This window comes from Schistocerca serialis, chromosome 8 (assembly GCF_023864345.2).
Source record: "Schistocerca serialis cubense isolate TAMUIC-IGC-003099 chromosome 8, iqSchSeri2.2, whole genome shotgun sequence".
Lineage (NCBI taxonomy): Eukaryota > Metazoa > Arthropoda > Insecta > Orthoptera > Acrididae > Schistocerca > Schistocerca serialis.
Window position 1 is genome coordinate 147,072,859 of NC_064645.1, and position 25,410 is coordinate 147,098,268.

At 46.2% G+C, this 25,410-nt stretch overlaps 1 protein-coding gene and 2 non-coding genes across 3 annotated transcripts; 1 reads left to right on the plus strand and 2 right to left on the minus strand.

The window, feature by feature from the left end:
• Positions 1 to 824: 824 nt before the first annotated feature.
• Positions 825 to 24,314, minus strand: LOC126416882 (facilitated trehalose transporter Tret1-like). Its single transcript, XM_050084766.1, has 4 exons — positions 24,073 to 24,314; positions 18,725 to 19,004; positions 7,130 to 7,438; positions 825 to 1,328 (listed from the first exon to the last, which is right to left on the minus strand). The coding sequence occupies exons 1-4, from the start codon at positions 24,312 to 24,314 to the stop codon at positions 825 to 827; spliced, it is 1,335 nt and encodes a 444-aa protein (XP_049940723.1).
• On the minus strand, positions 17,688 to 17,762 carry Trnat-ugu (transfer RNA threonine (anticodon UGU)). The gene has a single exon. It is a non-coding gene; the product is annotated as a tRNA-Thr (tRNA).
• Trnat-ugu (transfer RNA threonine (anticodon UGU)) lies at positions 17,838 to 17,912 on the plus strand. The gene has a single exon. It is a non-coding gene; the product is annotated as a tRNA-Thr (tRNA).
• Positions 24,315 to 25,410: the final 1,096 nt, after the last annotated feature.

A 25,410-nucleotide genomic window follows, 5' to 3' on the forward strand; every position in this document is an offset into this window, starting at 1 on the left:
AAGTCTTCTAATTTCAAAATGGTTCAAATGGCTCTAAGCACTATGGGACTTAACATCCGAGGTCATCCGAGGACATCACACACGTACATGCCCGAGGCAGGATTCGAACTTTAGGCAGTAGCAGCAGCGCGGTTCCGGACTGAAGCACCTAGAACCGCTAGGCCACATAGGCTGGCCTCTTCGAAGTACACATCCCACAAAAACAGAGTCCAACTATTGACGGCTCCGGTTAATGATGCATCGATGTATCTGATTCTCTATACATGTAGTGCTTAGGGGCCTGAAAATGGCGTTAATGAGATGCAGAAACTGGTCATGTAAGTAAAATGAAAACTTACGACCGTATGGTGATTTTTCTTTGGTAACTATTTCACAGTTTAGGTTCAAATTCAAATGGCTCTGAGCACTATGGGACTTAACATCTTAGGTCATCAGTCCCCTAGAACTTAGAACTACTTAAACCTAACTAACCTAAGGACATCACACACATCCACACCCGAGGCAGGATTCGAACCTGCGACCGTAGCAGTCCCGCGGGTCCGGACTGAAGCGCCTAGAACCGCAGTCTTTGAAGGAGTTGCTGCAGAGTTGTGGACGGTTCTGTCTATCGAAACCAGAAGTGTGTCAACAGCGTCTGTCAGCGCAGTGCGCAAAGCATGTAATTCGTCGATATATCTCCAACTGACAGGCCTGTTGACTCATTATCCAGCATACGAGAAAGTTTCGGTGTTCCCGATGTAGTACTCACCCACAGGGTGAAATGGCACGCAATAAATACTACGAATTAAAAATTTCAGGGACAACCGTGACCTATGTGAAGAGCTTCATTGGGAGCTGCTGACGTGGACATCCTTTCCGCCGTTGAGTTCCTTGAGGATGTCCTCGAGAGGTCGTCCCTTGGTTTCCGGCAGCAAGCACCATCCGATGAGGGCGCAGGCCAAGCAGACAGCCGCGAACAACCAGAAGGTGCCGTAGGCTCCCATGGACTGCGACATGGCTGGGTACAGTTTGCTCATGACGGCTGCGGTGCCGCTGCTCGTCGAGTACGTGATAATGGCAGCCAAACCTCTGATCCTTGGAGCCACCGTCTCAGAGACCACGACGTACGCCAGTGGGCTCAGTCCGACAGCATGCATCAGCACGTATATGGACAGACAAGTGACTGGTAGCCATCCGACGGACGTCACGTCTACCTGCGTCTGCTGCTTTAGGTACAGGTAGACACCCAAAAGCGCAACCGAAGTACCGACGGCCCCGTTCGCGAGGAACAGCAGGGGTCGTCGACCAATCCGTTCTATCAACACTGTAGACAGCAGACCGCCAACAACCTGTGCCATCGAAAGAAACGAATTAATACTTCAGTTTGTGGTGTCACCGCCAGGCACCACACTTGCTAGGTGGTAGCTTTAAATCGGCCGCGGTCCATTAGTACATGTCGGACCCACGTGTCGCCACTGTCAGGGATCGCAGACCGAGCGCCACCACAAGGCAGGTCTCGAGAGACTGACTAGCACTCGCCCCAGTTGTACGGACGACGTAGCTAGCGATGCACACTGACGAAGCCTCGCTCATTTGCAGAGCAGATAGAATAGCCTTCAGCTAAGTCAATGGCTACGACCCAGCAAGGCGCCATTAGTAACATTGCATGTATCTATGGAGTCTCATATCGTCAATAGCGATGTACCAAGGATGGATTAAAGTTAAGTATTCCAGAAGCTACGTACTTTTCTTTATAGCATTCATTACGTATCCTGTTACAGACCTATCTCTTGCCTGCTAAACGCGTGCCTTTCGGCTACTTCCGTGGCGTGGCTGTCTTGCTACGCCACAACACAGTTGACGACAGAGAAACATATTTTGCACTTGCTCACCGTGAAATATTGAGGTGTAAGATATACAAAAGTTAACTTGTTCGATTACGTGCTGTATTTCCTGTAACGTGTAGCGGGGATATTCCGCTCACTGGGCTAATCCGCCTGAAACAGGAAATGTTGGAACACTGGGCTAGTTCCACACAGTCAGGCCGTTTTGCCTGCAGTGTGCGCCAGTATCTTTGTGTCGCCGCATGTGCTTGTTATAGGGCCATTTACTGTTACAATACTGACAGGACAGAAGAACAATCTTTAGAGGTATGCGCATTGTGATGGATTATTGCAGTACTTAAAAAACACAATCTAACAAATTGTGGTGTACCGTGCACAATAACGTGAAATTTTAAACTCCTTACATTACTTGTGTAAGAATACAGGTTATCCACTGCGTCAACAAACATTGCTGGGGGATTTGGCGCGTCTTTTGAAATGACTGCACATGGGGCTATTTCCTCTCTGTCAAATTATTAGTTTTTACCTTTCAGATGGTCCGTACACACAAGCGTTTAAAGGTCCGATGAAGAAATGAAACACTATAGGCGGAGATGTGAGTATGAAAGGAGCTGCTGCATTGTTCAAAATTCCTTATTCGACACTTAAAGATGCGGTAACTATTTCAAAACGTGATTCGGCAATGGCGGAACAGAAACCTCGTAGACCAGCTGGTCATCCGACGGTATTCAGCCCAGAAGAGGAGGATGATTTAAGTTCTAGGTTGAAAGACTTAGCTGCAAGGGGTTTGGCTGCACTCCTGAACAAATTTGAAGAGCAGCATCAACGTTTGCAGCGACGAATAACATTAAGCATCCCTGGGGCGTGGGACACATGATTGCAGATAAAGACTGGTTTACTGGATTTATGAAGAGGTATAGTTATTTATCACTCAGGAAACCATAAGACTTGTCAAAAGCTAGAGCGAAGGAGATGAATATGCAGGCTGTAACTGCGTTTTTCGATGTATACCGTAATTTGTCTGAATAGACTGGAGTTTGTGGTAAGCCTCATCTCATCTTCAAAGTTCACGAGACAGGTCTGCCACTTAATAATAGAACCGCTCTGTCACAGCGGCCAGCCGTTTCTTCATTTGGCAGACTCAAGAGGGAACTTAATCAGATAGTCAATTTTGAGTCGAAATCAGTGAATTTTGTGGCGAAATCATTGTATTTGTCGTCGCAATCGGTCAGTTTTGTGCTGAAACCAGCTAAAACGGATGTTGTGACCAGATAATTAGTTTTGTACGTAAATCACCTTCTCGCCAACCGTTGAACATCTACATCAAAGAATCAAATTCAGTTAATGCTTCGGTTTTAATCGCTACAAATGACACCAGATAGCTACCACGTCACATAACCTTTACGTCTGAGGGCTCTTGCTTCATTCAATGTTGTATGTTGTACATGGGACATCGGAATTTTCCAAAGGGTTTCTAAATGTAGCATCTGAGGAGTCCAGCGCTATAAATATAGAGAATCGACATTTGCGACAGACTGCAGAACGATTTAATGCCACTGACGTACACGTCATGTACAGTGTGTTAACTGTAAGACGGCAGAGTTGTGAGGGGAGTGCGGGGAGAGGAGGCGAGGGGAGGGGAGAGCAGCCGTTGGGGGGGGGGGGGGGGGCAAGGCACGGCTACCAGTTCCAGTGCTGGCACTACAAATTGCGCCTCATGCTTACACGAAAGCAGACGAAAGGTTTGGAAGTAAAACTCGCTTTAAATGTTGTTCGTGAACGAAACTGAAATCGTCATGTACATTAAAATCTATGTATATATATAAATGAATGTATGAATGTTTGTTTACTATGCGCTCAGAAACCACTGTAATGTACCAGTACGTTAACGTGGCTTATAAGCGTATGTGACATTTTTATATTCTTCAGGTTTGGAATGTCAGCGCTCCTACGCTTATGCTAACCTCCGCGCTCTCTGACCTGCGTCTCTTAGAGGTGCAGGTGGTGTGTATATCGCTAGCACAGTGATTACGGATTTTTAGACTCTTCGATGATTACTATTGCCGAGTAATGGTGTGTTATTTAGTGCATCGTACTTTTGTCTCCTGTAATAACATATTTTTGCTCACAGCATTTGACTCGGGCGGCTACGGTTTTCCGCCGAATAATAATACACGATAAGACATGAAAATCCCAATGTCTGCACGACCTCGGAGAAGCAGTGTCCCACATGTAGGTAGCCCACAATATGGTCACAGGCAAATGGGTCTTGCTCACTTTGTATTCTGCTGTTGTGCAGATGCCCAGTATAAGACTTGTGTCATCTGGGTCATGTGACACGTCGAAGTATCCCATTCACCGTCACACTGCTTCTCCAATATACCTGCCATTTCTAAAACATTTGTTCGTAAGTGTATATTAACATACTAACAGTAACTAAAGGAGGAGTCATACTGGAAAGACCGTTAAAATGCTACAGAGGTGGCATAAGAAGAAAAACGACAAGGACTCGCAGGATTCTAATATTCCCTAACGTATTCGGCTAGGAAGTCTGTCTGTAACACGGCCAATGCTATATTTCCTGTAACAGCTGAAATACCTAGGTAATTCTGGATTACATTACAGTACGAGTGGGTAAAGTAACATGAGGGGACACAAAGAGCTTGATAACAGGACACCAGCCATACAAAACTTTCGTTATTTTCGTCTGAGTGGTGCTCTGATCAAATGTAAATATTGATACATACGCTCTCATCTACCTCTGTAAAACGGTCGAGGAACACACTCGCCGATAACACGCATCACTTATGTGCGTATAGAATCCCAATGGGCCTTCAACAAGAGAATGCACCACACTGTCGCTTCCCCTTTGTGTCAGAACAGTGAAGTACACTGCAACGCCTTAGTGTACGTGTATGGCCCAACAGCTCAGCTGTCCTCAAACGTACTGAGCCGAACTGGGACGCTATCGAACGTGTGTGTCTTGGACCTAGCTCCGACCAGTATCCTTGAACGGTGGCAGTGGTTGAGTAGTCATGGACCAGGGTCTCGCTGAGTCCATGCTACCACGCTTCTCCTCCGTCATCAGAGCGAAAATTGGTAAATAGACGTGTCAATTCCAGTTGATCATACGTACGTGCGCATTCGGCAAGATAAAACAACATTATGCATTAATGTAAATGCTTTACTTCGTCATATGGTTGCCCTTCCCAGTGTCTGTGATGTTGCTGTATTGGAGTTCCAAATTTCAGTTGTCGAGATGCGATCTATGAATATCCACCTTTCGAGGACCAGTATTTTATGTTGAGGACATTGCAGTTGTCGAATGTCCAGGAGGCAGGCTGAGGTCAGGTGTCTAGTAATTAAGATTCTCTGCCCAAAGTTTTTGGACTCCAGGGTGCAGCATTGTTACCACAAGTGCCTACTGTGACAGTAGAATAATGTTATTGAAATGAAAATATGTGAGGATTGATATTCAAATGAATAATGGTCAGTGCTTTCGTACTTTCTCTGTGAGTTATTTCGTGAAGAGCAGGGCAATTATGACAATCACAAAACAATAACATGTTTTAATCGAACCGATGATAGTGCAGACGACTGTCATTATTCAAAAAATTTGTGTTGGTTATGGAATCTTGTAGACCTGAAATATCTGAAAATGTATTTCACTCATCATTATGGAAAAATGCAAGAGAGGAATGATGAAGAATTTTAAACAATGATTTCTATCCAATAAAAGGTGAAATGCAAGTCGACGATAGGAATACTGTAGCAGCTAAGAGTCGGATTAAGACCAAATACAGTACTGGCCATTAAAATTGCTACACCACGAAGATGACGTGATACAGGCGCGAATTTAACCGACAGAAAGAAGATGCTGTGATATGCAAATAATTAGCTTTTCAGAGCATTCACGCAAGGTTGGCGCCGGTGGCGACACCTACAACTTACTGACATGAGGAAAGTTTCCAACAGATTTCTCATACACAAACAGCAGCTGACCGGCGTTGTCTGGTGAAACGTTGTTGTGATGCCTCGTGTAAGGAGGAGAAATGCGTACCATCACGTTTCCGACTTTGATGAAGGTCGGATTGTAGCCTATCGCGGTTGCGGTTTATCGTATCGCGATATTGCTGCTCGCGACGGTCGAGATCGTATGACTGTTAGCAGAATATGGAATCGGTGGGTTCAGGAGGGTAATACGGAACGCCGTGCTGTATCCCAACGACCTCGTATCACTAGCAGTCGAGATGACAGGTTTCTTATCTGCATGGCTGTAATGGATCGTGCAGCCACGTCTCGATCCCTGAGTGAACAGATGGGGACGTTTGCAAGACAACAACCATTTGCACAAACAGTTCGACGACGTTTGCTGCAGTATGGACTATCAGCTCGGAGACCATGGCTGCGGTTACCCTTGACGATGCATCACAGACAGGAGCGCCTGCGATGGTGTACTCAACGAGGAACCTGGGTGCACGAATGGCAAAACGTCATTTTTTCGGATGAATCCAGGTTCTGTTTACAGCATCATCATGGTCGTGTCCGTGTTTGGCGACATCGCGGTGAACGAACATTGGAAGCGTGTATTCGTCATCGCCATACTGGCGTATCACCCGGCGTGATTGGTTACACGTCTCGGTCACCTCTTGTTCGCACTGACGGTACTTTGAACAGTGAACGTTACATTTCAGATGTGTTACGACCCGTGGTTGTACCCTTCATTCGATCCCTGCGAAACCCTACATTTCAGCAGGATAATGCACGACCGCATGTTGCAGGTCCTGTACAGGCCTTTCTGGATACAGAAAATGTTCGACTGCTGCCCTGACCAGCACATTCTCCAGGTCTCTCACCAATTAGAAACGTCTGGTCAATGGTGGCTGAGCAACTGGCTCGTCACAATACGCCAGTCACTACTCTTGATGAGCTGTGGTATCGTGTGTAAGCTGCATGGGCAACTGTACCTTTACACGCCATCCAAGCTCCGTTTGACTCAATGCCCAGGCGTATGAAGGCCGTTATTACGGCCAGAGGTGGTTGTTCTGGGTACTGATTTCTCAGGATCTATGCACCCAAATTGCGTGAAAATCTAATCACATGTCAGTTCTAGTATAATATTTGTCCAATGAATACCCGTTTATCATCTGCATTTCTTCTTGGTGTAGCAATTTTAATGGCCAGTAGTGTAGAGGAACGACAGTTGGGACACTGTTTCCGATGATATCCTCATTCTTGTGATGAAAGACAGAGACAAACAGACTACACCGCACAGGTAGGACGCTAACGAGGGTCTGCGATCGTACCTGCAGCGCACCCAGGACGATGGTGGCCACCTCTGGAGATACGGACCCCCCAGCCTCGTCGAAGATGAGGACCGCATAGTTGAGGACAGCGAAGGAGCCGCACAGCTGGACGTTGGCGCCGGCCACCAGGACTATGGCGAAGCCCAGCAGGCTGGCCCGGCAGCGCAGCAGCTCGGCAAGCGAGGCAGCTCTGCCGCCGCCGCCGCCGTAGCCCGCCTCGGCCGCGTCTCTGCCCAGAGACGCCTGTATGCGCTCCACCTCGCGATCCACCTGCCGCTCGGAGATCCCACGGCGCAGCCACCTCAGCGCCTGCGCACACCCGTGGCACGTAAAAGCAATCGTGCCGCTGATACCCGTATGACTACACAATGTATCTCTACGACATATAGGAAAGTAAACGTACAAGGTCTAATCAAAAATAACGGGAACTTTTTTATTTCGCCGGTATTGTAAACCCGATTTTCAATGTTTGGTACACATGTACCTGAGACGTGGGACCTAGGGAAAGCAGGAAAAGCTGTGGACGGGGCTTAATTAGTTACCGTTAGTTGCGCAGTAAACACATACAGTTTATTTAAGGAAATAATTTTTTCAAAAATTTTTTTAAAAAATATTTTTGTAAATATTTTTTTTTTGAATTGACGGCAACACAAGCTACACTTACGGCTGAAGGCCTTATTAAGAGAGAATTCTAAATTATTTGTCGGCTGAAGGCCACAAGCAGTACTTCAGAACAATTAACGGCTGAAGGCGTGAATCACAAATAAGGAAGAAAAATTGGGGTTTAACGTCCCGTCAGCATCGAGGTTATTAGAGACGGAGCACACACGCAGAATGTTTCAAGGGTGGGTAAGGAAATCAGCCGTACCCTTTCAAGGGAACCGTCCCGTTATTTGCCTGGAGCGATTTAGGGAAATCACAGAAACCTAAATCTGGACGACCGGACTTGGATATAAACTGTCATCCTTCCGAATGCGAGTCTAGTGTGCTAACTTCTGCGCCCACTGGCTAAAAGATGAGATTGGTTGATAGGTCACATTGTGAGTCACCAAGGAATGGTCAGTTTGGCAAAGGCAGTAGGTGTGTGTGTGTGGGGGGGGGGGGGGGGGGGTGGGAGAGGGAATACAACTGTAGAGAGAGTCCAATGCTTGAATACAGTAAATGGATGTAGGTTACAGTAGTTACGCAGAGACGAAAAGCCTTGCATAGGATAGAGTGTCTCCGAGAGCTGCACCAGTGAGTCTTCGGAATGAACACTACAACGACGACTACCGCTCACACCTAACTGTTTTCAAATGGTTCAAATGGCTCTAACCACTATGTGACTTAACATCTGAGGTCATCAGTCCCCCTAGAACTTAGAACTACTTAAACCTATCTAACCTAAGGACATCACACACATCCATGCCGAGGCAGGATTCGATCTTGCGACCGTAGCAGTGGCGCGGTTCCGGACTAGTACTGCTCGGCCAACGCGGCCGGAAAAACAAATTGATTACAACACAATCTACACTGACGGATGGAGGCCTTTAGAAGAATTCAAATTATTTGTCGGCTGAAGGCCATAAGCAATAGGAGTAATTTTAATAAAATATTATTTTTAAACAATTGATACAATCAGACCGATTAAAAAAAGGTAGTGATCCACAGACAGCGCTCCAAGGATCGACCTGAGAAGAGTCCCTACATCTGCGTAAGCGGCGAGACAGCCAGCCACGAGTTACGCTCACCTCACAGAATGGCAACTCAAACTAGGGATAGTTTAATCGCCGATCAATCCTCTTACCAAATCCACCTAACGTGTGATAAGCAGTATAACGATGGAATAATTCAGGCGAGGGCGAAGTGACAGACAGCACTGCGTTTGCAGAATCCGGCTTTTAAAACACCGAAAGGGAGAAGGCACCACTCCACAAACGCAGTACGCAGACAGCGTTAAAATAACTGCTCATTCAAACACACTAGATACACACGGACCCTCGAAAACAATTCTACCAACAACTCAAACAGTGCTAACACAAGTCACTGTGGAACAACAAGCATGAACCACAAGTTGACACAAACACAGAGGGCCCAGAAGCGGTTGGAAGACCAAATACACGTCGTCCGATGAGACGGCCAACCGACCGACCGAACGACCAACCAACGGTCGTCCCCGCTCAGGTCAGGCAAGGGAAATGAATCGTCGACTGACAGCTTATTGCCATGTCACTTACACACACACACACACACACACAAACACACACACACACACACACACACCACACACAAATGAAGGCTGCACTACTCGAATATAACGATCCATTCAACTGAAACCCGCTGAATCCGGACCTCGGCGTGGTCGTGAACTCTCGCGACCACATCCTTCCACCGGGCAGCGTATGTATCGCCAGCTGTCCCGGCGAGCGCTGGCGCTTTGCGGATGTCACTGCTCCTTGACACACGACGGCCCGGGCACGCCAGAGGTCGATCGAAAGATAGTACCACAGTAATTGCTATCAATAAGCGCTGCACCGAGCGAGGTGGCGCAGTGGTTAGCACACTGGACTCGCATTCGGGAGGACGACGGTTCAATCCCGCGTCCGGCCATCCTGATTTAGGTTTTCCGTGATTTCCCTAAATCGCTCCAGGCAAATGCCGGGATGGTTCTTCTGAAAGGGCACGGCCGACTTCCTTCCCTGTCCTTCCCTACTCCGATGAGACCGATGACCTCGCTGTTTCGTCTCTTCCCCCAAAACCAACCAACCAGTAAGCGCTGCAGCTGCCACTGTCAGACAGACAAAGCGAGCGAACGTAGTGGCGCCAGTGAACAGTCTTAGTCGTCACAATCCGAATACAAGACGTCGAACTGTGAACGGCACAAACGCGAGCCGAACCACGGCTCAGCACCTGATGTATTTTTTCATTTGTAGATTTTTCTATATTCAGTTTATTGTTGACAGTCAACAATAGGCTATACTTGTTTTCAAGTATCCGGCGAATTTTTACTTACGAAAAAAAAATTGATCAAAGAATTTGCATTAAATTTTACCTGGTAAAGTGCAGCACAGCATTCGAAATGTTGACTGTGGCTTTGGCGAATCTACTGTGGTGTCACCGCCAGACACCACACTTGCTAGGTGGTAGCCTTTAAATCGGCCGCGGTCCGTTAGTATACGTCGGACCCGCGTGTCGCCACTATCAGTGATTGCAGACCGAGCGCCGCCACACGGCAGGTCTAGAGAGACTTCCTAGCACTCGCAGTTGTACAGCCGACTTTGCTAGCGATGGATCACTGACAAATTACGCTCTCATTTGCCGAGACGATAGTTAGCATAGCCTTCAGCTACGTCATTTGCTACGACCTAGCAAGGCGCCATTACTAGTTACTATTGATGCTGTAAAACATGTACCGTCAAGAGCGATGTTCACCAATTATGGATTAAAGTTAAGTATTCCAGCAGCTACGTACGTTTTTTGTTAGTCTCATTTCCTTGACCTGTTCCAGACCTCACGCTAGCCTGCTTGAGCTAAAACGCGTGCCTTTCGGCTTCATCTCATAGTGGGTTGGCTCTCTTGCCAATCCACAACATCTACTATGACTAAGACAAGAGTTTACGGTTTCAGAGAGGCTCGAGAAGACGCTGGAAACGACAATCTGCCTGGACGGCCTAGCACATCAGCTGCTGATGGCAGTATGGAGGAAGTAAAGGAAGTGTCTCCGGAAAATCGCCGAATCACCATCAGCGGGGTTGCTGATAATGTAGACATACTCTTTGGCTCATGTCAAGGATTTTTTTTCGGATGGTTGGGGCATTAATCGTGTAGCAGCTCTGAAATTGTTGAGTTTCGACCAAGAACGGCGTCACATAGACATCGATTAGGGATTGCTGAATGAAGTCGACAACAATCCAGAACTTCTAAAGAAGGTTATAACAGGAGACGAAACATATGTGTAGGGCTATGACGCAGAAACCAAGGCCAAATGGTTCCAACGGGAACTGCCTAAAGACCCAAGGCCGAAAAAACTTGGTTAATATCGATCACATGTGAAGGTTCGTCTTACTGTTTTCTTCGTTTACAAGGGATAGATCGTCATGAGTTCTTGCCTTATGGTCTTATGGTCAATAAGGAACACTATCTGGACGTTATGCACCGTTTGCTGAAGAAATCCGAACAAAACGACCACAACTGCAGAAAAACACTTGTGGAAACTGCATCACCGTAATGCTTTCGCTCACAAATGGTTCAAATGGCTCTGAGCACTATGGGACTCAACTTCTGAGGTCATTAGTCCCCTAGAACTTAGAACTAGTTAAACCTAACTAACCTAAGGACATCACAAACATCCATGCCCGAGGCAGGATTCGAACCTGCGACCGTAGCGGTCTTGCGGTTCCGGACTGCAGCGCCTTTATCCGCACTTTTCGCTCACACCTCAATGCTTGTTCGCCTATTTTTTGTCAAAATACGAAACCGTTATATTGCCTCACCCACCTTACTCGCTGGACATGATCTCTTGCGACTTCTTTCTATTCCAGAGGCTGAAGAGAACCATGAAAGGACATCGTTTTGCCACAATTGATGAGATAAAAAAAGGATCGCTGGAGGAACTGCACACCATAAAAAAAGTGAGTTTCAGAATTTCTTCGAATATTGGAAAAAGTGCTTCCTCAGGTGTATTATATCTGAGAGGGATTACTTTGAAGAGGTCAAAGTTGATGAATAAATAAATATTCTTTAAGAAACACAAAAATTCCTGTCACAACTCGTGCGTATAGCCTGAAATCATGTTTTCATGAGTCCTTTTATTGTGTAGATCAGCATGGAGTGAAATTCAGGTAGCGTATGTTGCATACTTTCCAATGACTATCTTTGCAAAATTAGCTACATGTATTTCAGAAATTCATGCAGGTAGAAAGGTACGGCTTTCGGCATAGTTTTCACATACAAACCTAAAGTTTTTATTTTGTTTTTCGGATTTCCAGGTTAATTATTCACGAAAATGGCCACCCACTAGCAAAAGGCACACTTTGCTGAAGCACACCACTGTCACGCCCGACCATCGGGCAGACAAAGAATCCAGAGGTGTCATATCAATTTGTCAAGCGTCTAGACTGTTACAACTACTACCCTGTTCACAGGATGCTACACAGAACCTTATGCCTACAAGGAGCAGTTGCTGCATGCGCTTCAGCCTGATGAGAGACCAAAGCTCAAAGCATTTGCAGCTGAGATCCTTTGTGGCACCGAGGATGGCCGAGACTGTATGAAAAAGGAGACGTACAAGGATGAAGCTTGCTTTCATGTGTCCGCGAAGATAGAGTGTAAAAATCTGGGGCTCTGAGAACATCCAATTTAGTTCCGTAACTATGCTCGACACTCCGGAGGTTAACTTGCGGTGCGGTCTGATTCATAACCGTTTGCTAGGCTGAGGCGGCACAGCCTCGACTCCTTTCCAGAACATGTTGGAACAGATTGCATTTCGACAGTTGGAAGAAATGCAACCTGACGTCATGCTGCGATTGGATTGTGCCCCTCCTCACTGGGCCTCAGTCGTTACGAAGGCAGTGGGCGACACATTTCCAAGTCGCTGGACTGGTGAAGGAAGACCCATTTTCTGGCCTCGAAGACTTCCGGACAAAAGCCAATTAGATTTTTTTCTTTGGGGCTTTGTGAAAGATCGTCTACGAGACGACGGTGCAGTATCTGCAGAAACTGCGAGCTCACTTTAGAGCAGCAATCGGAAACGTTAATGAGGACATGCTAGGCCAGACAAAATGGTTCAAATGGCTCTGAGCACTATGGGACTCAACATCTTAGGTCATAAGTCCCCTAAAACTTAGAACTACTTAAACCTAACTAACCTAAGGACTTCACACACACACCCATGCCCGAAGCAGGATTCGAACCTGCGACCGTAGCAGTCCCGCGGTTCCGGACTGCAGCGCCAGAACCGCACGGCCACCGCGGCCGGCTAGGCCAGGCATAGGAGGAACTATCGCTTAGATATCCTGCGTGCTATAGATGGCGCGCACACTGAATCCTGTAAAAACTTAAGGCGTGTATGAACGTTGTGCCCAAATCACACCTTACGACCTATCTCCACATCTGAAACATACGTGATCAGAACTCTAAAGATCATTTTGTAACACCCTGTATGTTTACTTTACTGTCAGACTTGTGATTCACTTGTTCACATCTACGTCTACACTGTTACACTTAATTACATCTACATCGACATCCACATCTACGTATATACTCCGCTAGCCACCAAGCGGTGTGTGGCGGAGGGCACAATTCGCGCCAAACTCGTAATTCCCCCGTCTGTTCCACTCGCGGATCGCGCGAGGGAAAAACGACTGTCTGAGCGCCTCAGTAAGAGCTCTAATTTCCCTTTTCTTCGAATGGTGACCATTGAAAGTTGGTGGTAATAATATATGCTCTACATCCTCGGCGAAGATCGGATTTCAGAATTTAGTGAGCAGCCATCTATCTGCAAGTGTCTCTTACTTCAAACTTTCTATGAGATTTGTAACGCTCTCGCGGTGGCTGAACGTACCAGTTACGAATCTTGCCGCTCTTCTTTGGACCGTCTCAATATCTTGAATTAGACCCAACTGGTAAGGGACCCATGCAGACGAAAAATACTCTAAGATTGGACGAACTAACGTATTGTAAGCTATTTCCTTTGTTGAAGGTCTGCATCGCTTCAGTATTCTACCAATACACCGCAATCTAGAGTTCGCCTTGCACGTTACTTGTGAAATCTTATCATTCCATCTGAGATCATTTCGAATAGTCACATCCAAATACACTCCTGGAAATGGAAAAAAGAACACATTGACACCGGTGTGTCAGACCCACCATACTTGCTCCGGACACTGCGAGAGGGCTGTACAAGCAATTATCACACGCACGGCACAGCGGACACACCAGGAACCACGGTGTTGGCCGTCGAATGGCGGTAGCTGCGCAGCATTTGTGCACCGCCGCCGTCAGTGTCAGCCAGTTTGCCGTGGCATACGGAGCTCCATCGCAGTCTTTAACACTGGTAGCATGCCGCGACAGCGTGGACGTGAACCGTATGTGCAGTTGACGGACTTTGAGCGAGGGCGTATAGTGGGCATGCGGGAGGCCGGGTGGACGTACCGCCGAATTGCTCAACACGTGGGGCGTGAGGTCTCCACAGTACATCGATGTTGTCGCCAGTGGTCGGCGGAAGGTGCACGTGCCCGTCGACCTGAGACCGGACCGCAGCGACGCACGGATGCACGCCAAGACCGTAGGATCCTACGCAGTGCCGTAGGGGACCGCACCGCCACTTCCCAGCAAATTAGGGACACTGTTGCTCCTGGGGTATCGGCGAGGACCATTCGCAACCGTCTCCATGAAGCTGGGCTACGGTCCCGCACACCGTTAGGCCGTCTTCCGCTCACGCCCCAACATCGTGCAGCCCGCCTCCAGTGGTGTCGCGACAGGCGTGAATGGAGGGACGAATGGAGACGTGACGTCTTCAGCGATGAGAGTCGCTTCTGCCTTGGTGCCAATGATGGTCGTATGCGTGTTTGGCGCTGTGCAGGTGAGCGCCACAATCAGGACTGCATACGACCGAGGCACACAGGGCCAACACCCGGCATCATGGTGTGGGGAGCGATCTCCTACACTGGCCATACACCACTGGTGATCGTCGAGGGGACACTGAATAGTGCACGGTACATCCAAACCGTCATCGAACCCATCGTTCTACCATTCCTAGACCGGCCAGGGAACTTGCTGTTCCAACAGGACAATGCACGTCCGCATGTATCCCGTGCCACCCAACGTGCTCTAGAAGGTGTAAGTCAACTACCCTGGCCAGCAAGATCTCCGGATCTGTCCCCCATTGAGCATGTTTGGGACTGGATGAAGCGTCGTCTCACGCGGTCTGCACGTCCAGCACGAACGCTGGTCCAACTGAGGCGCCAGGTGGAAATGGCATGGCAAGCCGTTCCACAGGACTACATCCAGCATCTCTACGATCGTCTCCATGGGAGAATAGCAGCCTGCATTGCTGCGAAAGGTGGATATACACTGTACTAGTGCCGACATTGTGCATGCTCTGTTGCCTGTGTCTATGTGCCTGTGGTTCTGTCAGAGTGATCATGTGAAGTATCTGGCCCCAGGAATGTGTCAATAAAGTTTCCCCTTCCTGGGACAATGAATTCACGGTGTTCTTATTTCAATTTCCAGGAGTGTACTTGACGGATGTTACCGCTTCCAAACGTTGGGCATTTATTTTGTACTCGTACATTAATGGGAATTTTCGCCTTGTTATACGCAGTAGGTTACACTTACTAATATTGAGAGATAACTGCCAGTCATTACACCACGCATTTATTTTCTGCAAATCCTCATTGATTTGTTCACAATTTTGATGTGATACTGCTTTCCTGTAGACTACAGCATCATCGGCAAACAGTCTAATGCCACTGTCAATACCATCAACCAGATCGTTTATGTGAATCGTAAAAACCTGCGGACGTATTACACTGCCCTGGGGCACACCTGAAGTTGCGTTTGTTTCTGTTGAAGTCATCCCGTTCAGGACGACATACTGCTTCCTGTCTGTTAAAAAACTATCTATCCAACCACATATGTCATAAGACAGGCCGTAAGTACGTCCTTTTTGGAGCAAGCGACAGTGCGGAACCAAGTCGAACGCCTTTCGCAAGTCGAGAAATATGGCATCAACCTGGGAGCCGGTATCTAGAGGCTGTTGTATATCATGCACAAAGAGGGCCAGCTGTGTCTCGCATGACCGCTGTTTCCTAAAACCGTGCTGGTTTCTGCAGATGAGCTTCTCAGCTTCTAGAAAGGTCAATATGTCTGGACACAAAATATGTTCCGTGATTCTACAACAAATCGATGTCAGTGAAATTGGCCGATAACTATGTGCATCCGATTTTCCACCCTTTTTATAGATTGATATGGCCTGGGCCCCGCGCGACTGCTACGGTTGCAGGTTCGAATCCTGCCTCGGGCATGGATGTGTGTGATGTCCTTAGGTTAGTTAGGTTTAAGTAGTTCTAAGTTCTAGGGGACTGATGACCACAGTTGTTAAGTCCCATTGTGCTCAGAGCCATTTGAACCATTTGGCCTGGGCCTTCTTCCAGTCCTGTGGAACTTTCCGCTGTTCCAATGATATCTGATAGATGATGGATAAGAAAGGTAATTAACTGACAAATTTACGATTTAAATACATTTGTACTAACTAAGAAAAATTTCGTAGTGAAGTCAGTGTCGGGTCGCTAAGACACATTCACATAAAAATGTTTCGTCTGCCGACCCGTGTTTACTGGAACATTCGCGCTTCTGTTATTATTTTGACTCGTGTCAGTTAGCGTTACTAAACATACTAAACATAATAAACCTGCATAGCATGTCAGAACAATTCTCTCCTCCCGCCCCCTTCTATCCAGTTTTTTTATGCGACTGCGGGTGAGGCGAAGAAAAAAGGCCCTAATTTATTTAACTTTCCTGTTATGCCTGCTATATGGGGCGTACATATTAATGCATCGTTCTTCCGCTGATGAATGAGACGTGTACTTATTTGCAGCATATTCTGTGTGTGACGTAGTCCAATCGTGGGCGAGCGTGGTTTTCTAAGCAACTTTCTTCTTGGGTGCACTACACTTCCTTTAGATCGAGGATAGGAACCCGTGTCTTGGGTGAACAACACTTCCTTAAGATTTTCAGATAAATGTACGTGTGACAAACGCCTTTGTAAAACAGTTAGGTGCGAGCGGTAGTCGTTGTTGTAGTCTCCATTCCGAAGACTGACTGGTGCAGCTCTCGGAGACAGTCTATCCTTTGCAAGGCTTTTCATCTCTGCGTAACTGCTGCAACCTACATCCATTTATTGTATTCAAGCATGAGATTGTCTCTACAGTTTTATCCTCTCTCCCTGCCCCCTCCCCCAGCCACACACACGCCTCCTGCCTTTGCCAAACTGACCATTCCTTGGTGCCTCAGAATGTGACCTATCAACCAATCTCCTCTTTTAACCAGGTGGCGCACAAGTTAGTACACTCGACCTGCATTCGGAAGGATGACAGTTTATTTCCATGTCCGGTCATCCAGAGTTAGGTTTCTGAGATTTCCCTACATCGCTCCAGGCAAATGACGGGACGGTTCCCTTGAAAGGGTACGGCTGATTTCCGTTGCCACCCTTTCCGTCTGTGATGAACTCGATGTCGACGGGACGTTAAACCCTAATTTTGCTTCCTCACATCTTTTAACCAAGTTGTGCCACAAATTTCTTTTTCCCGCAGTTCATTCAGTATCTGATCATTAGTTCTTCGCTACCCATCAGCTCGCTACCTATCTAATTTTCCACGATGTTCTGTAGCACCACATTCGAAAAGCTTCTTTTCTCTTACTGTGTGAACTGCTTTTCGTCCACGTTTCGCTTTTGCACAACGATATTCTCCATACAAACAACTTCAGAAAATACTTCTTAACAGAAATGATAATTAAATAGACACCCTAGCTGCAAGCAGGCGCTGATACACTTCATTGGGGACATGTTGAAAATGTATGCCCCGACCGGGACTCGAACCCGGGATCTCCTGCTTACATGGCAGACGCTCTATCCATCTGAGCCACCGCTGGCACAGAGGATAGAGCGTCTGCAGGGACTTATCCCTTGCACGCTCCCCGTGAGATCCACAGACGCACTATCCTCTGTGCCAGCGGTGGCTCAGATGGATAGAGCGTCTGCCATGTAAGCAGGAGATCCCGGGTTCGAGTCCCGGTCGGGGCACACATTTTCAACATGTCCCCAATGAAGTGTATCAACGCCTGCTTGCAGCTAGGGTGTCTATTTAATTATCATTTCATTTCTAGCAAAGCTGCGTGGTCATCCACGGTAACTGTTCTTTCGGGAACAGATACTACCGTCATATATACTTCTTAACACTTAAATTTATAAATTACTTGTCCAGCATATGGAGCAGTCTGACACATTTCTTTTTTAGTTGCCACGTACGGTTTCCCTTGTTTCCTCTACTGATTGCTAAATGTACACATTGAATAATACCAGGGAGAGGTATAGCCGTGTCGCACTCCGTTTTCAAGCACTGCTTCCCTTTCGTGCCCTACGTCTCTTATAACTCCTGACAGGTTTCTATACAACTTGTGCATAACTTAGAAAAAATGGTTCAAATGGCTCTGAGCACTGTGGGACTTAACTTCTGAGGTAACCAGTCCCCTAGAACTTAGAACTACTTAAAACCTAAGTAACCTATGGACATCACACACATCCATGCCCGAGGCAGGATTCGAACCTGCGACCGTAGCGGTCGCGCGGTTCCAGACTGAAGCGCCTAGAACCGCTCGGCCACCAGTGGCCGCCCATAACTTAGACTTCCTGTATTTTACCCTTGCTACCTTCACAATTTCAAAGAGAGTATTCCAGTCAAAATTGTCGAAATCTGTTCCTGAATCTACAAATACTGCCATAAAATTGTAATTAGCACCTCGTAAATATAAAGTCTTTTGTATCTCATTGCTGGTATACGCCTGCAGTCCAAGCGCGCCCTAAAATCCTCGCGCCACAATCCTTACAGCTATTACCTTTCTGGCCTGGTGATGTTGGCGAACGTGCATCAGTCTGTGCGGTGTCTCTGGCATGAACGCGAAACAGAAGACGAAAGTGAGGACCGGAGCGAGGTTCAGGTAGAGGACGACGTCGTAAGGCAGGTAGGCGCCCACAACGAAGGCGCACAGCGACCCACAGTTGCAGAACAGCGGCAGCAGGGAGCCGAGTGCTCCGCGTACCTTGTCCGTCGTCGTCTCGCTGACGTACAGCGTCGCCATCACCATGGTGCCAGCCGACTGCACGCCGACAAGCACTCTGCAAAGACAAGTAGAGTGGCGACATTCCCTTGAGCGTCAGATTTACACGTACTAAAATTTTTTTATTTAAATAAAAATAAATTCTTAATGTATCATGTTAGTAAATAGGATCAAATGGTATACAATAATTTCTTCTAACAGCATATAGATTCCTATCCCTATAAGTCCTTACCTATCCCGATACAGATACTCCTTTGTCATTGTGAATTTTTAATAGGTATGAAAATACATGTAAGATTTACAATGATAAACGTGGTACACATGCAATGCATAATTCATTACTCATGAATAGTTTCCTTCCTTGCTATTACATTACTTTCTAATTGATGCATGTGTACTTCACGTCTTTACTATCATCTTCTCCTCCCCCACCTTCCTCCTCTCTGACCATAACACCGTTTCCATTATATCCTTCTCCCCTTTCTCTCCCTCTCTGGCTAATTGCTCTCCCCTTGACTCTCTATCCACCTCTTCCTACCCACTCTCTCAGTCCATATCCTCTTCCATTCTCTCAGTCCATATCCTCTCCCACTCTTTCTGTCCATCTTCTCCTTCCCCTATCTACTTTCTCCTTCCCTGTCAATCTCCTTCCACTCTCTCTCCATAGATATCCTTCTCCCATATCTGTGCATCTCTTCCTCCCATTTTATGACCATCCTCTCCCTGTCACTATCCATCTCCTCCTGCCCCCCTCTCTGCTCAGCTGGGCCCATCCGCACATATACCCCCTGGAATGCATTCTGATACTAACTGCACAAGACACCAGTTGTGCATAGCAGCCTAGATACCAACTGTTGCCAAACTCTTTCACCCCACTTCTTTCCTTTCTGAACAGACATGCAAGAAAGTGAGTTAATACTGCGTAGTCCTCCAGCTCTGAATTATATCTAAAATTTCAAGTCGCTAGCTCATTGCAAAGTTATTTGAAAATCAATTACAAAATTTGTACTGGACAAACTGACAGGCAGACAAGAAAGCGACCAAATAAAAACGTGGGAGATATTAATTACATCCAAGAGACATCGTCGCCCCTATTGTCGATAATGCCCCTCCCCATTTGGCGAAGAGCCACAAATTTATATAGTTATGCCATATCCTTCTGAAGACACCCATTGTTGATTAGATGCTGTAGGGCGACCAAACAGTGGGGCTGTTAATGGACACATTTCATGCAGATGCATGTATTCCTGTCTTGCAACAACCTCTTCATCTCCGAGTAACACTTCAGTTATTTGTTGGGTGTACTCCAATCTTAGTCTACACCTGCAGGTTTTAGCCTCTTCAGTGTCCTCGAGCACCATGTAAATCATGACGCCTTAGCATTTGTCCATAGTCGTGTTCCTACCTCTTGTCAAGGTTTTTCCAACTGTTTCTCTGCTCACCGAATTTGCAGAGGACCCTCTCATTTGTTATCAATCCACCCACTAGGCTTCTCATGACCAGGAATGCCTGTGCTATCCGGCTTTTTATGTCCTTGTTCCGTCAATCATGGGTTATTTTACTTCCGAGATAGGAGAACTCCATAACGAAGTCTACTTCGTGATTGCCAATTTTCATGTTAAGTTTCTTGCTAGTATCATCGTGCTACTGCTCATTACTTTTGTATTATTTCAGTTTACTCTCAATCCATATTCTGTACTCACTAGACAGTTCATTCCATTCAACAGATCCTTTAATTATTCTTTGTTTTCGCTCATGGTATCAATGTCATCAACGAATGTTATTGTTGACATCCTTTTACATTCGACTTTAATCCCACTGTTGAACATTTATTTCATTTCCATAATTGTTTTTTCAATGTGTAGATTGAACAGTAGGGGGGAAATATTGCGTCCCTGATTCGTTCTCTTTTTCAGCGTGAGACCTTCGTTCATCCTTCAGTCTTGTTCCTTTTTGGTTCTTGTACATGTTGTATATTATCCATCTTTCCCTATACCTTAATCCCTTTTTTTAGAATTCTGAACATTTTGCACCGTTTTATATTGTTGATTGCTTTTTCTAGGTCAATAAACATACAACCATGTCCAGATCTTTCGTAAATATTCCATGACTGAACGCAACGTCAGAACTGCCCGAGTAGAGCCTTTACCTTTCTTGAAGCTATACTGCTTTTCACGGAATAGATCCTCAATTTCAACAATGCACTGATGTGACAAAAGTGGTGAAATACCTCCTAATATGGTGTCGGATCTCCATTTGTCCAGCATCGTGCAACAGTTCGAAGTGGCGTGGAATCAACAAGTCGTTGGAAGTCCCCTGCAGAAACAATGAGCCATACTGCCTCTATAGACGTCCAGAATTGCGAAAGTGCTGTCGGTGCATGATATTGTGCATGAACTGACATCTTGATTGATGTTCGATGGGCTTCAGGTCGGACGATCTGGATGACCGAATTATTCACTTGAACAATCCAGAATTTCCTCAAACCAGTCGCCTCGTGACACGACATCCTTCTTTGGGAAGTATCCGAAGATAACGATTTCCAGTAAATGATCGATTAAATAGGACCAGGGGACCCAGTCCATTGAATGTAAACACTGCTCACACCATTATTGAGCCATCACGAGCTTGCACAGTGCCTTGTTGACAACTTGGGTCCACGGCTTCGTAGGATCTGCGCCACACTTGAATCCTACCCTCAGCTCTTACCTACTGAAATGAGATTCATCTGACTAGAGCACAGTTTTCCAGTCGACCGATATGGTCACGAGACCAGGAAAGGCGCTGCAGAGGGCGATGTCGTACTGTTAGCAAAGGGACCTGCGTCGATCGTCTGCTGCATATCCCATTAACGCCAAGTTTCGTCCCACTGTCCTAACGGGTAGGTTCATCGTACGTCCCACATTGGTTCCTGTGGTTACTTCAGGTAGTGTTGCTTGTCGGTTAGCACTGACAACTCTATGGAAACGTCACTGGTCTCGTTCGGTAAGGGAAAGCCGTCAGCCACTGCGTTGTGCTTAGTAGGAGGTAATGCCTTAAATGTGATATTGTAGGCACACTCTTGACACTTTGGACCTCGAAATATTGAATTCCATAAATTTTTCGAAATGGAGTGTTCCATGGCTCTAGCTCGAACTTTCATTCCGTGTTCAAAGTCTGTTAATTCCCGTCGTGTGGCCATAAATACTTGAGTACAAATAACAATTGGTTCAAATGGCTATGGGAACTATGGGACTTAACATCTGAGGTCATCAGTCCCCTAGAACTTAGAACTACTTAAACCTAACTAACGTAACATCTGAGGTCATCAGTCCCCTAGAACTTAGAACTACTTAAAGCTAACTAACCTAAGGACATCACACACATCCATGCCCGAGGCAGGATTCGAACCTGCGACCTTAGCAGTCGCGCGGTTCCGGACTGAAACGCCTAGAACCGCTCGGCCACCATGGCCGGCTACAAATAACACCTCCGCTAGTGCATTGTCCTTTTGTACCTTGTGTACGCCATCTGTGTAAGTGCAAACCGCTATCCTATTACTTTTGTCACCTCATTGTGTAATGAAAAAGGGTAGATTGATATTCACCGTAAAAATGACACGTCGAGTTGCACACAGACACAACGAGAATACTGGTACACATTGATCTTCTGGGACAGAGCCTTCTTCAGAAAGGAAGAGAAACACACACACAAATTCACCCAAGCGAGCACACCTCACGCATACATGACCGCTATCTCCCCCTGCTCTAGCCAGGGTGACCGGAGATAACGCTAATGTGTGCATAATGTGTGCTTGCTTGTGTGAATTTGTGTGCTTCTTTTTGCTTCTGAAGTAGGTTTTGGCCGAAAGCTCAATGTGTTCATAGCTTTTTGTTCTGTGTGCGTGCAACTCAATGAGTCATTTTTACAGTTAATACCACTCTACTCTTTTCATAACATTGCTGATACTCCAACCTTGACTTTCCATTGTTAGAGCTTCCATTTCTTTCTTTACTCTTCTGTTTATTATTTTGTTGCCGTAAATGCTGTTGTATATAATTTTGTGGTAGCTGAACATTATCAGATGATCGAAAGAAATAGTTCATAACAATTCATTTTACCACCAGATCTTGACGGTTCTGATTATGACCCTATACAAATTCTGAAGTCCGTTTTCAACTTTTCTCAGGAACTTCGAGAAGATGCAACGTTTGCCATTTTGTTCGCCCCCATAGATTTACCTAAAACCTATCTTACCTTGACGGATTCCTACAAATAGAGCGTTGTATACATTATGGATATTAGTTATTAGATCTGGAAATGAAATAGTATCACTGTTGTTGTTGTTGTTGTTGTGGTCTTCAGTCCAGAGACTGGTTTGATACAGCTCTCCATGCTACTCTATCCTGTGGAAGCTGCTTCATCTCCCAGTACGTACTGCAGCCTACATCCTTCTGAATCTGTTTAGCGTATTCATCTCTTGGTCTCCCTCTACGATTTTTACCCTCCACGCTGGCCTCCAATACTAAATTGATGATCCTTCGATGTCTCAGAACAAGTCCTACCAGCCGATCCCTTCTTCTAATCAAGTTGTGCCACAAACTCCTCCCCAATTCTATTCAATACCTCCTCATTAGTTATGCGATCTACCCATCTAACCTTCAGCATTATTCTGTAGTACCACATTTCGAAAGCTTCTATTCTCTTTTTGTCCAAGCTATTTATAGTCCATGTTTCACTTCCATACACGGCTACACTCCATACAAATACTTTCAGAAATGACTTCCTGACACTTAAATCTATACTCGATGTTAACAAATTTCTCTTCTTCAGAAATGCTTTCCTTGCCATTGCCAGTCTACATTTTATATCCTCTCTACTTCGACCATCATCAGTTATTTTGCTCCCCATATAGCAAAACTCCTTTACTACTTTCTCATTTCCTAATCTAATTCCCGCAGCATCACCCGACTTAATTCGACTACATTCCATTATCCTCGTTTTGCTTTTGTTGATGTTCATCTTATATCCTCCTCTCAAGACACTGTCCATTCCGTTCAACTGCTCTTCCAAGTCCTTTGCTGACTCTGACAGAATTACAATGTCATCGTATGACTGAACATCTGTAAGTCGAGAATGTTCCTTACCTGGCGACGTAGAGGGCAACGACAGAGGTCGACATCATCAGGATGATCCACGAGACAAGTGCAGGTGTTATGGTCAGGTAGCCGAGCATTTTGCGGCCGACGTGGCCGCCGAGACCGGCGAACACGGGCACGAAGGCGCAGCTGGCGACCGCCATCAGCGCCACCAGCCACGAGCCCTGCTCCACCGTCAGCGGCTGGTCGGCCAGGCCGCTCTCTGCAGACAGCAGCTGCGGCAGCGCCATCGCGGGCCACGCCGTAGCCGAGCCCAGCGAGAACGTGTTCAGGTTCACTGTGCACGCAGGCGCACACCAGTGTCATTGTTAGGGGCCCCCACTAATAAGGTAGACTCGCAAAACCACAACTCCCACTGATACACCTACACTGTCTGATAAAAAGCGTCCAAACACATGGAATGCGAAATTGACCACTAAATTTTACAAGATGAGTATAGGCCAGTGGAAGAGGTGGGGAGGGGTGGGGGTGGGAGAAGAGCCGTGTTGTCAGCAGAGATGCAGTAACAGTAGAATGGATCTGTGAGGAGGCCCCCGTGACATTGAATGTAGACTGGATTTCACCTAAGTAGCAAATCCTTTGTAACGTATTACTTACTATCTTTAAGACGTTTCTCATCGAGCCTTGTACGTTATATCGCATTTCTAGCTACTTCTCCCACACAAATAATGATAAAAATTCAGAAATTCAGGGTAGTCACCAACCCTTCTCCAGCATAAGTGTAGAATAGTGCCTTTCTATCCAATGACGATGGGCCGCCAATGGTATCCACAGGAGATGAGCTACCAGCGCCCCTTCGTCTACATCAGAGAGGGAATATTAACCAATGACTATGGCCCACCATTGGTAGCCATATGAATTTTAACCAAAACTATCACTTCTCCAGCATGAACACGTGAAAACTCCCCCTTTATAAGAAGACGCGACACTCGTCTCTGACAGTGTTTTAGCAGCAGCAGCAGAAGATCCTGAGGAAGATCCCAGCAGAGGGGTCGAAACGTAGATCATTTTAGAAGAAACATGACGTGGCCTAATAACCCAGAAGATTTTAATTTCACCTTCCTAAAAATTTAGAGAAAAACTAAGCTGGAAAATTATTGGTTTAATTACTTTAATAATTCAATTACAAGTAAGCAAATTGCTTTAAGTAGCCAGATAAATAGCTCCCCATGTCGTTAATGAAGCAACTTAATTAATTCAGGATTGGAAATCGGAATAAGTGGGTAAGATCAACACCACAGAATTTATCTTTCACATAGATTATTTATTGTATGTAAGTATTTGGTTGCACATCCAAACTACAAATAACAATTGCCTGACTAGAAA